Genomic DNA, 16605 nt, shown 5'->3' with positions numbered 1-16605 from the left:
ATTTAATTCAATTAAATAAACTGGTGATTTGATTGATTCGATAACTAATCGAATTTTAAATAATTATATGTAACAAAATAAATAAATATGGTAGACAGATATTTCCGTCCGCAACATTGCGCGGGTAAAAAGAAATATCTTGAGTTATATAATATTCTAGAAGATCAGGTAAAGCCATATTTTCCTTTTATAAAAAATCATTTTTTATGTTGATAATATAAAATCAACCTCACTGTTATTTTAATTCCTTAATACATACTTCAAGACATCAGATTTTGACGAATTTGGTTTTGTACTTAGTAAAACCCATAGCTAATTTCGTTTTTATTTTTATTAATTTATTCCCTCTTTTGCTGAAAAACACGTGACCCGAACTTCCATTCTTGGGGTCAAAAATTTCCTCTTTTCGTTTGCTCAGGAGGAAATTTTTGATTTGATGTGAAATGGGTTTTCGTTGATTTTAATGGAAAACGAAAACCCATGAACGGATTCTGTGTTTTTGCTGTGAATCGATCTGGTTTTTTGGTGGAATTCAAGTGCTAATCTCATGGGGAGTTTTCTAATTGGGTTTGCTTTGCCTTTGCTGCTTCTCACAGGTATGCTTTGTTTCTTAATACTCTTTACTTTCAATTTCATCCCTTATAAACTTATATAAACACTCCGGGTTTCTTTCTTTTTTGCTTCATTTCCCCCCTTTTTTTAATTAGAAATTCATTTAGTGGTGTTGGTTGTCTGTTGGAATCCGCTTTATCTATGCATTTTTTGAGCTATATCTTAGAGTGCTCGTGTTTATCAGTATAATTTGAGCTATGCTATGTCCCATAGAGAAATAACCAAGTCCAAATTCCATAAGGGAGTGTCTTAGGAAGTTGAGGAGAGTCTAAATGACCCTTTTTTTTTTTATCATCCAAGCTGCTGTTTAAGAGTAAGGATTTTGTTTACTGCTCATGAGTTCATGATGGGAACACTAGTCTTTGCATTTATATGCAACCTTCTGTTCTTTTCATATATTGTTTGGAAAATTCACTTCAAGGGGTCATTCTTGAACTAGACCAGTATCAATTGTAAGTTTCAAGTTTTTGAGACTGTAAAAATCTAATTCCTGGGTACCTGAACCTAGTTTAAAATTAGCTTGTGACACAGGACATCGTCCAGTCTTTGTTATTTTGGAACCTGATAAGGTGAGAAGGGTAGAAGGGATTTTGCAGTTAAAAGTCACTTGAAAAGTGAAAACTTCATTGGTATTCTTTTTGGTGAGGGACAGGTTGGTTTGTTAATGAGCTTCGGGGCACGGTTTTAGCAGAGTGCCATAGAGTGTTAATTTTAAAATTTATAAGTTGAGTGACCTGTAAATGGATAACTTACAGAATGCTCTACATAGAAGACTCCCAGCAAGAAAAATTCTCTACTGATGTTGAGATCATTTATTTCTTTTATGAGTTACTGTTTGAAACTGCATTTTTTTGTCGTGTGTATGGATATACAAATACATATATGCTCTGCCATCAATTAATTAATAGTTTTTACCTGTTCTGTCTTTCTTGAAGCTTCATTGCTCAATTGGAGTTTGATCTCTCTTGTTGATTTGATCGCTTTCCTTCTCATTCAGTATACTGCACCTAAAATAGGTAAGTGATGAAGATTTTCTAGTAAAGTTTTGCTTTATCTTTGCAGTTCTGTAGTTCTAATTTTCCATAATTCAGCAGGGTCTCAGTTGGTCATTGTTTATTCTTACGACTTTTATCTCATTGGTGCTTTAGATTTTGCTGTACGTATCTAATGAACTTTGCTAATTGCTTATTGTAGAATTCAGCAGTCTTTAATGTTACATAACCCCGAGTCTATAAGAAAATTAGAAGAGGGGTTTATGATATTTCTTGACTTCTTGCATTTTTTATAAGTTTAACTTCTTTTTCTGATTATTGTTATGTTAATGGTTTTATTTGAAGTTGTTTTCATTTCTAATAAAGTAACATCTAACATGGGATTACTTTCTTGTAGGATTTCGTTTCAGGAGGAAATATTTGTTACTGTGGCCTGTTATCATCTTTTCCCTACTTGTTTTTCTTTCACAAGTTGCATATCTTGTTATATGGGCTGTTGGAGGCTATAAACAGAGTGTAGGAGATGCTTGGTGGCTCAAGCTAATTGGTTTTATGATGTGAGGATATATTTTGTTTTCTTTAATTCTTCTGTTCCTTCAGTCTCTGCATATTTTGACAGTTTGTCCCTTTGGCCATGCTTTTGCAGAATCCAGTCTTGGAGATCTCCCACTGTGATCTATTTTTTGGTTACCCAACTTCTAGTGCTAGTAGTTGCATTGCTTGATATACATGGGAACAGATTCGGTCTTGTTCCGTGGCGGTATACTTGTTGGGGTCATTTCTTAACAGTTGTTGAACAATTAGGTTTGTAAGTATTTCCTTATTTTTCTAATTGTTTTTTATGTAGTGATATTGTTGCACTATGTACTCTCCCCACCCAAAACAGGATCCATTTAGCAATCCTATATGCATGTTTTAGGATTAACTCATTGCACGCAGAGGATATGAACTAGAGCTGATTTTATTTACTTTGTTAAATGAATTAAATCAAGTTCAACACTCTTCCCCCAATTGTCCCTCTTCTAAAGCAGCAGTGAAGCCTTATTATTCTCTTCTCATTTTGTGTCAATGATAGCACATGTTTTACCAGTGGAATATTTCTCTTGTGATCTTTGGGGCCTTGTGGATTGGAGGTGAAATTATTGATCTCTGTAGCCTACTTAAAGCTTATAAGTTAGCTACTAGAACTTCTAAAGCATTATTTTGCCTCATATTCAATTTATAGTTCTTGTCAATCTAGTCAAGGGTTTTCATGTGGTAACAGAACAGACAGTTGAGTTTTCTCTGCGAATAAATGCTTTGTGTTTCATGCAGTATTGAGTTGTATCCTTGCCAACTTAGTAATATCCAATGTATGCAGAGACTGCATTAATAACATATAATGTGTATGCCTGGTAGTTTGCTATTTCGGTGGTTAGCCAACTGAAATGATCGCGTTGCTTATCTGCATTGCAGTCAGCTTTATAACTTTTATATATAAATTTCAATTCCCATTAAGTCTATGCCGTTGACAATAAGTTGGTACTTTTGTTGGCCTCGGACACTATAGAAAAAGAAAGAAAAGTTAAAACTATCTTAAACATTTCTTTCTTAATCTTTATTCTGCTTCAGCTTCTGAACTTAAAATTTTAATTGAGTTTTTTAATTTACTTGTTACCTCAGGTAGTCTTGTTTAAATTGAAACTGATATAAAATTATTTCCATTGTTTATTTCATGAAAGGTTCCCATCTTAAAGTTGCTTCCTGTTTGCTTCTACCTGCTATTCAGCTGGTTGTGGGAATTAGCCATCCCTCGTGGATTTCTCTGCCATTTTTCATTGGAAGCTGTATTGGGCTAGTGGATTGGTCTTTGACTAGCAATTTTCTAGGACTATTCAGGTGATTGCTTCTTGACTCTTTGTACATTGTTCTATTTCATTTTCTTTGTCAATGAATTTGATTTTATCATTGGTTAATGTTTTTAGTAGCTTATGTTCTGTTTCTTTTTTGTCAAGGTTGTGGAAGGCTCTCCAGTTTTATGCAGGCTTCAGCATTTTCATGCTTTATGTGTATCAACTCCCTATAGAGTTCTCAAGTATGTTACAGTGGATAGCTGATTTTGTTGGTCTATTCAAAATATGTTCAACATCTGAGTGGACTGAAATTTGCTCTTCTGTTTCTCTTGTACTTTTTTACATCATGGTATGTACTAGTTTTATTACTATAGGTCTGATTCTGTTTAAAGATTTTAGCTGAACCTTTAAATGAAATGCAATACACTCTTCCCTCTTCCTAGAATCTTATATTATGAAATTGACTTCATTTGAGTCTTTCCTGTGTCTGACATTTGTCCATCTAATAGTCTTTTCCCCATATTACTAATTTAAGATGGTTTGAAGTGTTTTCTTTCTATAAGAAAATTTTCTCGGACAGATATGAAGTATTTAGTTGCAAACTAGACTTTGGAGATTGATGACATTTTTGCCATTCTGGATGCAATTTTTATTCAATTTGCTCAATGAAATTGCAGTTGAAAATTTGAGAGCTTCCTAGTTGGAAACCACATATTTATATAATATATGTTCTTAATAGTTTTGAACAAGTTAATTTACTTATAAAGAAATAATATAATTGAGAACAAGATTAGAGCAGCTCTATGTATATGCTTAGTACATGTCTATTGTGAATTTATTTATGGTTGTCATTAAGTTTTGTTTAGCAATACCTGAAGTTTTGGATTACTTGTAAGACATAATATGACAATATTTTGAAAATATCTTATTTATTTATGTGTTGTGTTCTTTTGGTTTTTAAAATATTTCTGTACTGCTTTTGTCTTGGTGTCTGTTTCTTCTATTTAAATATTCTGTCTTGTACTGCAGCTATCCTACGTCAAATGTGATTTGGAGGAAATGGATTTTATCATGTCCACGCGGGAAAGTAGCTTGACAGAGCAACTACTTCCTTCAAAGCATTCATTCTTCATTCGTGAATCAAGGTAACATACCTATTTATATTATTTCTGATTCTTCCCTTGTTATATGCTTTTAATTCTTAAAAGGAGGCAAAATATTATACACAACATAAATTGCAAACTCTAGGATACTTGATTTATCCATGGATTTAATTCATTTCTTGCACCTATAATCTGGAAATAGTTTATCCAAATAACTATTTATACTGCTATATCCTGGAAACTTCTCTTATTCTTAACCTAAGTGTATTTATCTACACTTTACTATTTTGATCATGCTTTTCTATGTTTAATAGAGCTATCCTGAAAGAAAGCAGTAGTGAGAGGATACCGAACATGATCAAATTACTGATTCAATTTGCTCCTTTGAAGAATTATTTTAATTACGAGCACTCATTTTAATTAACTTTTTCTTTTCACCATAATGTTTGTTTTGGATCTGGCACACTGTATAAGATGTTCATGTATCATTTATGCTTCTGCTTTTATTTTTTAGAAAACAAAAGGGTCCATTCTTTAACTGATAGGTTATTTTGAGTTCTGTAATGAGTTATTCTAATTCTCCAGATCTGGTGTAAGGCATACCAATGTTTTACTACGAGGGACAGCTTTCCGGACTTTTACCATCAACTTTTTCACTTACGGTTTTCCAGTATGATTGCTACCTTTTACTAAATGTTGCTATAATCTTATGGGTCTTTCTCTAATTTTATCAATATTAAGTTATATATGTAAATTGTCTGTGGAAATTTTGACAGGTATCCTTGTTTGCTCTTTCCTTTTGGAGTTTCCATTTTGCAAGTATATGTGCTTTTGGGCTACTTGCATATGTTGGCTACATTGTGTATGCATTTCCTTCCCTGTTCCGTTTGCACCGGTTAAATGGGCTTCTCCTTGTCTTCATTCTTTTGTGGGCTGTAAGCACCTATATATTCAATGTGGCATTTGCTTTCTTGAATAGGAATTTTGGGAAGGTACTCCTCTCTTTTGCGAATTCATCATTTCATAAATTCAAATGGTTCAGATTTCTTTTTTCTTATGTTTTCATCAACATATGGGCTCATGCAGGATATGGAAATTTGGGAGATGGTTGGATTTTGGCATTATCCCATACCTGGATTTTTTTTGCTTGCACAATTTTGTCTTGGAATTTTGGTTGCTTTGGGGAATCTTGTAAATAATTCTGTTTTCCTCTATTTATCTGATGAGGACGCTCTATCATTGAACAACTCTGCTGTGGAAGGTATGAATTATATATTCTGAGTGCTACAGACTTCTTTCTTGGCATCTGCATTTTGAGGACTGTCATCAGGTCGGATTTGGAATATATCTTTAGAAATCCTGAGAAGGGATATATTTTCTAGGATTGTGCATTTAGGGAGTTAGATTTCTATCTTACAACAGTGAGCTTGAAGAGTTAGTTTTTTATTTTAAGATATCTTTAAGATTTAATTTTGATTTTCTGTCTTCTGACAGCACATAAAACTCATTATTTTCTCGTATATCTACTACTCTGGCATTGCTTTAGACTGCTTCTCTTATCTATTTTAAGATCATTTACGGATATTGGGTACAAAAGGGTGGTAATTTTACTTTTTAATCTATATAATTGCTTCTTCGTGTCCTTTGTTTGCAGTGGATGGAGAGACCAAGGTGTTCATTGTGGCTACAATTGCATGGGGACTGCGCAAATGTTCTCGAGCTATCATGCTTGCACTGATATTTATCATAGCAATGAAACCCGGATTAATCCATGCTGTCTATTGTATGTTCTATTTAACCTTGTCGGCTTTAGTTCTTAGTTAAGTATAATTATAAATTTTCCTTTAGCATAAGGATTTTTGTCCAATGTTCTTGTACAATTCACATAAGCAAGTGCAAATTTGTATTATTACTGTGAGTTTATCCATAGCAGTTTCTAATTGGCTTTATGTGTTTCTCCTCTGCTTCAGTGGTTTTCTTTTTGATCTATCTTTTGAGCCACAACATCAGCAGAAAGATTCGTCAGTCTCTGATTCTTCTTTGTGAAGCTCACTTTGCATTATTGTACCTTCTTCAGATCGATTTGATCTCTAATGCTTTGGAGCAAAAAGGCTCCATTGTTTTGGAAATCATGTCGCAGTTGGGTATGTATTTGCTTTGTGTTATCTAATTTCATTTATATGTCATGATTATGGCTATTAATGAACTACCCTTGCCCTGGAAAGAGAAAGGAACTGAATCTTCTCTGAATTGATGTAGGTCTCCATAAACATAACAGTTCATTGAACTTTCTGGAAATAGCTTTGCTTGCTTGCTTCTGTGCAGTCCATAACCATGGGTTTGAGATGCTATTTTCATTCTCAGCAATTGTGCAGCACACCCCTAGCCCTCCTGTTGGATTTAGCATCTTGAGAGCTGGTCTGAACAAGTCTGTCCTCTTGTCAGTCTATGCATCTCCAAGCGCCTCCTACTACCATGATAATCCTTCTTATGGTATAATCTCTATCCATGTCAAAATTTCTGTCCTAATTTGGCTGTGAAAATTGAAAAAGGAAATACCTATAAAAAAAGTTTGGTTTTCCACTATTAGTTGTAAATGCTAAAATTATTTTGATAGGTAGTCCTATATTTTAGCTTATTTTAAATGAATGTCGAAATGTTATGTTCATCACGTATGGGGAACTTGGTAGTAAAATCGACTGTTTTTTTGTCTGTACTTGCATTCTAGGTAGAGAGCCATTTAATAAATTTCATGCCTTACATTTTATTCAAATATTATAGCAAACTAAACCTTGAACAAGTTGGTATCATCCTGCTATGATGTGCAGGCTTTATGGATCTAGACATGATTGTAAATATTTTTTGATTATTTTATCGCTGGTTCTTAGCCTGACCTTAGGCCACAATGAGATGTCTGCTTTCTTATGAATTTGGACTTCTAGGAATGTTCAAGATAGCTGTATCTATGCCATTTTGTTTCTTATAGTATTTTGTTTCTGTTACTCATTTGTCTATTAATATTTCCGTTACTGCTTCTACTGCTAAACTTCTATTGGCAGCATTTTTTTACTTGTTTGTTTTAATGTTATTCAGAGAGAAGGATAGCATCATTCCTTAGCGAAATTGGGCAGAAGTTTTTATCAATATATCGATCATGTGGAACCTACATTGCTTTGCTGACTATTCTTCTCACAGTATACATGGTGACACCCAACTATATATCATTTGGATACATCTTCCTTCTCCTTGTTTGGATTATTGGAAGACAACTTGTTGAGAGAACTAAAAGGCGCCTATGGTTTCCATTAAAAATATATGCAATTATGGTGTTCATTATTATCTATAGCTTAAGCAGTTTTACCAGCTTTAAGATTTGGCTCTCTGGGTTTATAAATCTCTATTTTTATTTGGGTTATGATCCTGAAGCTTCATTGTTGGATAATATTTGGCAATCTCTAGCTGTTCTAATTGTGATGCAACTTTATAGCTATGAAAGGAGGCAGAGCAAGTACAACAGAACTTACCATCCCAATCCTTTAGGTTCTGGGATACTTGGCTTTGCCAAGCGGTTTCTGATTTGGCACAGCCAGAAGGTCCTGTTTGTCTCATTATTCTATGCATCTTTATCTCCAATTTGTGCTTTTGGATTCTTGTATCTACTTGGCCTTGTCATATGTTCAACTTTACCTAAAGCTTCTCAAATCCCATCCAAATCATTCTTAGTTTATACAGGATTTCTGGTTACATCAGAGTATCTTTTTCAGATGTGGGGTAAACAAGCTGAAATGTTTCCAGGGCAAAAGCATTCTGATTTGTCGCTCTTTTTGGGTATTCGTGCATATGAGCCAGGATTTTGGGGTATAGAATCGGGCTTGAGAGGAAAGGTTCTGGTAATTTCTGCATGCATCCTTCAGTACAATGTTTTCCGTTGGTTGGATAATATGCCAAGTGGTATTTCAAACAAAGGCAAATGGGAAGAGCCCTGTCCTTTATTTTTACCAGCAGAGGATAACTACACCAATGGCTACATGTCTAATGGGGAAGATAAGCCATCTTCTAGTGTTGGGACAGAACCTATAAGACAAGACAGAGCAGCAAGCAATTCATGGTCATCTTTGAGCAGTGCTTTTTCTCAAGCACCTCATCATGGATCCTCCAAAGCAGCAGGAGGTTCTGAGGTTAATGGTGTGAGAAAATTTTCATTTGGATATTTCTGGGGAAGCACCAAGGAGAGTCATAAGTGGAACAAGAAGCGAATCCTTGCATTAAGGAAAGAGAGATTTGAAACACAGAAGGCTCTCTTAAAAATATATTTGAAATTCTGGATAGAGAACATGTTTAGCCTTTATGGCCTGGAGATTAACATGATTGCTTTGCTTCTCGCTAGTTTTGCTTTGTTGAATGCCATCTCTATGCTATATATTGCAGTGCTTGCTGTTTGTATTCTTTTGAATCGGCAGATTATTCGTAAATTATGGCCAGTTCTTGTCTTCTTGTTTGCTTCTGTTCTCGTCCTCGAGTATTTTGCCATCTGGAAGAGTATGTTCCCTCTGAATCAAAATAAGCCAAGTCAGTCTGAAATCCGTTGCCATGACTGCTGGAAAAGCTCGGCTTCATATTTTCAGTATTGCAGGAGCTGTTGGCTGGGTATTAATCTCTGGATCTGCTTATTGCTTAAATGGGGCAGATGAGCACTGCACAAATTATTATACTTTGCTTTTGACTGGGAGAAGAAAATTGACTTAATGATTCTTATTTTAGCATTATCGTCTAGGTTACTTTGCCATGTTTTATCCTTTTTATTTCTACAAGAAGTCTGGTATATTTGACACGGGCATTTGAACAATTTTAGACTGTTTTCTAACTTAGCTTAAATTAGCTTATGCTTGGAAGAGTTTGTCTATTCCTGTCAGTGGTTCATAGTTATCTATCAATTCATTATTTAATTTTGGCCTATGATAGAGGTTCAAACTAATCTGCTGTTAATTTCTCCTTTTCGTGCAGGACTGATCATTGATGATCCCCGAATGCTTATTAGCTATTTCTTGGTCTTTCTGCTGGCATGTTTTAAGCTTCGTGCAGATCACTTGTCTGATTTCTCAGGTTCATCAACATATCGGCAAATGTTGTCTCAACGTAAAAATTCATTTGTTTGGCGAGATCTCTCTTTTGAAACCAAAAGCATGTGGACCTTTCTCGACTATGTAAGGCTTTATTGTTATTGCCATCTATTGGACCTGGTCCTTGTATTGATTTTGATTACTGGAACTCTTGAGTATGATATTCTTCACCTGGGTTATCTTGCTTTTGCTCTTGTTTTTTTCCGGATGAGGCTTGAAATTCTCAAGAAAAAGAATAAAATATTCAAGTTCTTGCGTATCTACAACTTTGTGGTGATCGTTCTTTCTCTTGCTTATCAATCACCTTTCGTGGGGGAGTTTAGTTCTGGAAAATGCAATACTGTGAGCTACATATATGAAGTCATTGGATTTTACAAGTATGACTATGGGTTTCGAATTACTGCCAGATCCGCACTTGTTGAGATTGTCATATTTATGTTGGTATCACTTCAGTCATATATGTTTTCCTCCCACGAGTCTGATTATGTGTCACGATACCTTGAAGCGGAGCAAATTGGTGCCATTGTACATGAGCAAGAGAAAAAAGCTGCTTGGAAAACTGCGCAGTTGCAACAGATTCGTGAAGCTGAGGAGAAGAAACATCAACGCAACTTGCAAGTGGAGAAGATGAAATCTGAGATGCTTAACTTGCAAATAAAGCTCCATAGCATGAATTCTGTCGCAACTTTTGGTGATGTGACTCCTGACGATGAAGGCCTACGGAGGAGGAGGACTTCTCTTACTTCAAATAGGGATGTTGGGCCTCTTGACAAAGAGGAAAGCTCTCTTTGGAAGCAAGAACAAGTTAATAAACAAGATTCAGTGTTTCCCCCTGAAACACACACATATGCTGCTTATATGAAAGCAGAAAATCCTGAAGTTGTGGAATCTCCAAAGAATTCAATGGAATATGCACCTTGTGAGATCACTGAAATTGAATCTGATGCTGATAGTGCTTTTTTAGATTCAGAGAGAAGTAGGAAAAACCAAGCAAAGGAGCATCCTTTGATTTCTGCAGTACACCTCCTCGGTGATGGCGTTTCCCAGGTACAGTCTATTGGTAATCAGGCAGTTAATAACCTTGTAAATTTCTTAAACATTGCACCAGAAGATTCCGATATGAATGAGCATTCATTTGTTGAGGATGAGGCCTTTGATGAGATGGAGGGCCAAAAGATGCAGAATATCCATTTGAACCGTTCATCTTCTCTGCAATCTGATAAAAGTTCTGATGCTACGAGTTTGCAGCTGGGGCGGATCTTTCGGCATATATGGTCCCAGATGTGGTCTAATATCGATGTTGTGTGCTACTGTTTGTTTGTCCTCGTCTTTCTTTGGAACTTCAGTTTGCTATCTATGGTGTATCTTGCAGCTCTTTTCTTGTATGCTCTATGTGTGAATACAGGTCCGACTTATATCTTCTGGGTTGTCATGCTGATTTACACGGAAGTTTATATGTTGCTTCAGTATCTGTATCAAATTGTAATCCAGCATTGTGGATTGAGTATCATGTCAGACCTGCTCCGTGAAATAGGATTTCCTGCTCGTGAAATCAAATCGTCATTTGTTGTGAGTTCGTTGCCTCTATTTCTTGTGTACTTATTTACCCTCTTACAAAGCTCTATAAGTGCAAAAGATGGTGAATGGATGCCCTCTACTGACTATAATTCCCATAGGAGGAGTTCTCTTTATAGAAAAGAGGTTCTTGTGAACTATAGCTGGAGTGAAAGGGTATCAGAGTTGTTCCAATTTGTAATAAACACGGCGAAACTGGTAATTAGAAGCTTCTTCTGGTACTGGAAATCATTGATACAGGGAGCGGAAACTCCTCCTTACTTTATTCAAGTTTCGGTGGATGTTCATTTGTGGCCAGAGGATGGGATTCAGCCAGAAAGGGTTGAGTCTGGAATGAATCAACTGCTCAGGCTAGTTCATGATGAGAGATGTACTCAAACAATCCCTAGTAATTGTCCATTTGCTAGTAGGGTCCAGGTTCAAAGCATTGAAAGAAGTCGAGAAAGCCCAAATGTGGCTCTGATTGTTTTTGAGGTGGTGTATGCATCTCCCTTGACAGGATGTACCTCAGCAGATTGGTACAGGTCACTAACTCCAGCAGCTGATGTGGCGAAAGAAATTCTTGGGGCACAGCGTGCTGGGTTTGTTGAAGCAACGGGATTCCCATACCAAATACTCTCTGTAATTGGTGGTGGAAAAAGGGAATTTGATCTGTATGCTTACATATTTGTTGCTGATCTGACTGTGTTTTTCCTAGTTGCAATGTTCTACCAGTCTGTCATAAAGAACAAGAGTGAATTTCTTGATGTTTATCAGCTAGAAGATCAATTTCCTATAGAATATGTAACTATCTTAATTGTAAGTTTATTTCTTATTTCTCTTCTTAACTTTGCTTGACTATTTCTAATGGCTTAGTTGTCATTTCTTTGCATTCTTACGTGGGCTACTATAGGCTAGATATGCTGTGATCTAATCCTAACTGGGTCATATTCTTTTTTGCAGATCATTTTTTTCTTGATTGTTGTTGATCGAATACTTTATCTCTGTTCATTCGCAACAGCAAAAGTTGTTTTCTACCTTTTCAATTTTGTTCTCTTCACATATTCGATTACACAGTATGCTTGGCGAATGGAACCTTCCGACCAGCATGCTGCACGGCTAGTACTGCGTGCTATATTTCTTGCTAAAGCAGTTTCTCTAGCACTTCAGGCTGTACAAATCCGACATGGAATTCCTCATAAAAGCACCTTGTTTCGACAGTTTTTGACCAGTGAGGTCTCACGAATTAATTACTTAGGCTATAGACTTTATCGGGCTCTGCCATTTCTTTATGAATTACGATGTGTACTTGATTGGTCATGCACAACAACATCTTTGACCATGTATGACTGGCTCAAAGTAAGTCCAGAGTTTCTTTTATTATTATTATTATTATTATTATTATTATTATTATTATTATTTATAAAGAATAGTTGTTTTGATTTTCAGTAAGCAGGGATTCTTTGATTGAATTGTTTCTTGTTGATTTTTAGAACTGACATGTCACTTTTTTTCCTTAGCTGGAAGACATAAATGCAAGCCTGTACCTCGTCAAATGCGATGCTTTGTTGAATAGAGCTCAGCACAAACAAGGAGAAAAGCAAACAAAAATGACCAAGTGCTGCAATGGGATATGTCTGTTCTTTATCCTAATTTGTGTTATCTGGGCTCCTATGCTGGTAAGAGACTTCATAACCGTTAACCAGATCTACTATTTGCACGATATGTTTTTCGATGTCTAGTACTTATTACCTAAAAACCATTTGAGAAACTTTTCTCAGAAGGGATTCCATTTGATAATTGGCATTTTCTTATTCTCTCTCATTCCTGGTATGCTAGGACCTATTTCCTTTGTAATTTTCCATGTGGATGGTGAGTCATGTGCATGCATATTCTAGGTGTCCAGGACCACTGAATATGTAAAGCAAACACTTGAGTTGGCAACTTTCTGCTTGAAGCATTATAAAACAACTCCATGTTCTTGGATGTATTTGCCACTAATATCTTGTGTGCATGTATTTTTGTCGGGAAATGGGGTTTTGTAATTTGTAGATTGCTATTGTTAAATTGAGGAAAATGTATATCGTTACTTGTGGGCCTGCAGGCATCGTTAATGTTTTTACCATAAGTCGTGTACACCTATGAATGTCTAGGTATATTGTTACTTGTGATTAGGTGGAAGGAGCATTCTATAACTCGATCCATCAATAACTTTGTTTTGCTTTGGTTCTGCCAGATGTACAGCAGTGGCAATCCGACAAATATTGCAAACCCCATCAAAGATGCAACTTTTCAAATAGACATCAGTACCATTGGTGGAAGGTTGACCTTGTATCATACTACCCTCTGTGAAAAGATCCCATGGGATAAGCTCAATTCCGATGCTAATCTAGATCCCCTAAATTATTTGGACACTTACAATAAGAATGATATACAATTGATATGCTGCCAAGCAGATGCGAGTACTTTGTGGCTCGTTCCCGACGTGGTTCAGAGAAGATTTATTCAGTCCCTTGAGTGGGATATGGACATGGGTATCACATCTACTTGGCTGCTTTCAAGGGATCGGCCAAAAGGCAAGGAAGTTGCGAAATATGAAAAACCTCTAGATCCTAAGGATCTTCCCGATCGATCTGATGTTCAAAAGGTTTTCAATGGTTCTGCAAATGGCTTTAGGGTATACAATCTTTATTCAAGATACTTCCGTGTTACCGGTTCTGGTGAGGTCAGAACTTTTGAGCCGGAGGTATACAGCACTTTTCATTCGGGTTTTGTTTCCATGATACATTGTTAACTACTGTTTTCCATTATTGCCATTGATAATATATCACTGACTTGAAACCAAATTCTACAGGTCAATTCAGTTAGTTTAGTGAGTGCAGATCTTGTTATCAATCGAGCAACTTTCGAGTGGTGGTCCTTCCATATTATCAATTCATCTGATATGGTTCACTGTGGAGGTTTCTCAGGACCAATGGCCATTGTAGTATCCGAAGAAACTCCACCACGTCAGTTCTCGAAAACTATTTTTTGTTGTATATTTATTTCGATAGCAACTTTTTATGATTTTCTTTGTCGTCGTGATTAATATTGCAATACTGCAACAGAGGGTATTCTTGGAGACACACTAAGCAAATTCAGCATTTGGGGTCTCTACATAACTTTTGTACTAGCTGTTGGCCGGTTTATCAGGCTTCAATGCTCCGACCTAAGAATGAGAATACCGTATGAAAACCTGCCTTCCTGTGACAGGTAATATATATATACACATACATATATATATGCATCCTTATAAGAAAATTTTATGGTAGAATTCCTTATGCCGAAGGCTAAAGGACGAAAGCATGGAGAACATATACATTCATTTCTTATTTCACCTACACCCGTTTATCCGGTTTTGATGTAGGTTGATAGCCATTTGTGAGGATATATATGCTGCGAGAGCAGAGGGTGAGCTTGGAGTCGAAGAGGTCCTTTACTGGACCCTAGTGAAGATTTACAGATCACCGCACATGCTACTTGAGTACACTAAACCTGACTAGTCACCATCACTGATGCACTTTCGGTTGCAAGAGTTTTCACAGGTATTCACGAAACAAGCTGAGTAAAACATACGGACATACCGGAATCAATCAAAAATTGGTTTGTGCTTCTTCTTCGGTGGCCAAGAAGCTTTATGGTGGTCATAGTCTCTTCGATTACCATGTTGGAGAAAATGCTAAATGCTACACTGGTCTAAACATGAACAAAACAGCCATGAAATGGAACTTCAATTGAGGTTCTTGCTATATTTGAACTTTGTCCTTCACGGTTGGTCTAAAAGAAAAGCACCATTGCTTAATATTAAAGAGTAGAAAAGGTTTCTTGGGAGGGATTGTGTACATAATTTGTACCATATCAGTTTAAAAACAACAAAAGGAAACTATATGTTGAAAGGGAGTATATTCTTTTGTAACATCTGCCTATTTTTAATACAAGGATGATATATATATTTCCACTTGATAGAATGGGGATACCTTGGCAAATAGCATTTTCCTTTAAACTATATTTTTTGAATATATAATAATCCTTTGAGCTATGTCTGTATGTATATGAATTGACCTTACTAAGAAGTGACTAAGAGGCACATATATATAATATACCATGAGTTGACCCAATTATAAAAATCTCAATAATTGTTGTCAAAATGCTACTGCAATAAGGGGTGAGTAAGCTAAAAGATGGCCCATGTGGAACATGCTATGTGTGAACATTTATTGAGTTTTGAGGTTTAATATTATGTCCACACACACACACACACACAAAAGGAGTAAATTGAAGATGATGTGAGGTTTCATATTATTCTTATTAAATTGTAGTGTACAATCTATATGAGAATAATTGGTGATTGTGTGTTGTGGAGTTTGTCGTGACGCTTAAGTTTTGTGGTGACTTGTTTTCTTTTAATTTGTGGGTGATTTTTTAGAAGAATTTGAGTATGTTTGGGATTTTATTACATCTATTATTTCAAGTTAAAGATGTTTCTACTGCTACGAGAGTAAAGAACTGTTTAAAAACTCATCGCTGAAAGTGTTATTGGTTGAGAAAATCGTCATAAAGATTTATTAAGTTATTTGCTTTTTGGGGCTTTGTGTAGTACAACTGTTCATTGTAACTGGCATTCGTATGTGTAAAACATTTATTTCCGTTTCATGAAGTCAACTTTTGGAGAAAAAGAAAAAGAAAACATTTTTTACATCTCTAACGGCCACAATATCACACCAAAACCATGAAATTTGCAAGAAATCTTGGTGGTGTTGATCATCAAGGCACCATCACTCTACTTCTATCTCTCTGTAATTTATAAATTAAAGAAACAAAAATTACAAAACTGAAGCTTGTGGAATCTTCCTTGAAAAAGCAAATCGGAAGTAGACCCACATATTTAATATTGTTTTAAATACAAATCATTTTCCACCCAACCCCATATTTATTTAATTTTTTTATGACCATACTTTTAGTGGATGCCCTTTTGTCCCCTCTTCACACTTCGGCGATGCAGGCCACTCTTTCCTGGGACCTACCATGATTCTACTATTGCTACCTGAATTCACTATAAATAAATCTTTTAAATACGTTTAAATAAAATTATTAGTATTTATTTATAAATTCTTTATATTTTTTTTTGTTTAATTTAATGAAAATATGTCGTGTCATTATTTATCAATGGTGAATGAGATCTATGCGCATTATTTTTATTTCATGTATTTTTTGACATTTAAAATTTCAGTCATGACTTAATTAGTAAGTGTTAAATGGTCAAATTTTTTTGACAATTTTAGAATTTTGAAATTTTAGTCTTTTAAATCTAATTGGTTAAATCTTGCTATTAGTCCTTTTATGTATGTAAAAC

The 16605-nt window shown here is 35.5% G+C and overlaps 1 protein-coding gene across 4 annotated transcripts; it reads left to right on the top strand.

Moving 5' to 3' along the window:
• The first annotated feature begins 258 nt into the window (after positions 1-258).
• On the top strand, positions 259-15220 carry LOC105792250 (piezo-type mechanosensitive ion channel homolog). Of its 4 annotated transcripts, XM_012620734.2 has the most exons (21): positions 259-596; positions 1548-1628; positions 2002-2161; positions 2251-2408; positions 3326-3482; positions 3599-3785; positions 4466-4581; positions 5125-5209; positions 5316-5531; positions 5626-5800; positions 6194-6322; positions 6510-6683; positions 6799-7032; positions 7633-9186; positions 9544-12032; positions 12177-12572; positions 12734-12892; positions 13450-13959; positions 14068-14221; positions 14321-14465; positions 14620-15220. In XM_012620734.2, exons 1-21 carry the CDS (start codon positions 548-550, stop codon positions 14753-14755), a joined length of 7464 nt encoding a protein of 2487 aa, XP_012476188.1. In that variant the 5' UTR covers positions 259-547; the 3' UTR covers positions 14756-15220. The 4 variants fall into 4 exon arrangements, with proteins under 4 accessions (XP_012476188.1, XP_052490641.1, XP_052490643.1 ...); XM_052634681.1 differs by lacking the exons at positions 259-596; positions 1548-1628; positions 2002-2161 and having other exon boundaries at positions 2268-2412; XM_052634683.1 differs by lacking the exons at positions 259-596; positions 1548-1628; positions 2002-2161 and having other exon boundaries at positions 2271-2408; positions 3373-3482; positions 3599-3678.
• Positions 15221-16605: the final 1385 nt, after the last annotated feature.

The sequence above is a fragment of the Gossypium raimondii genome, chromosome 8, assembly GCF_025698545.1.
Source record: "Gossypium raimondii isolate GPD5lz chromosome 8, ASM2569854v1, whole genome shotgun sequence".
Taxonomy (NCBI): domain Eukaryota; kingdom Viridiplantae; phylum Streptophyta; class Magnoliopsida; order Malvales; family Malvaceae; genus Gossypium; species Gossypium raimondii.
Note: the sequence above shows the minus strand (reverse complement) of the source record. Positions and strands in the feature narration are given on the sequence as shown.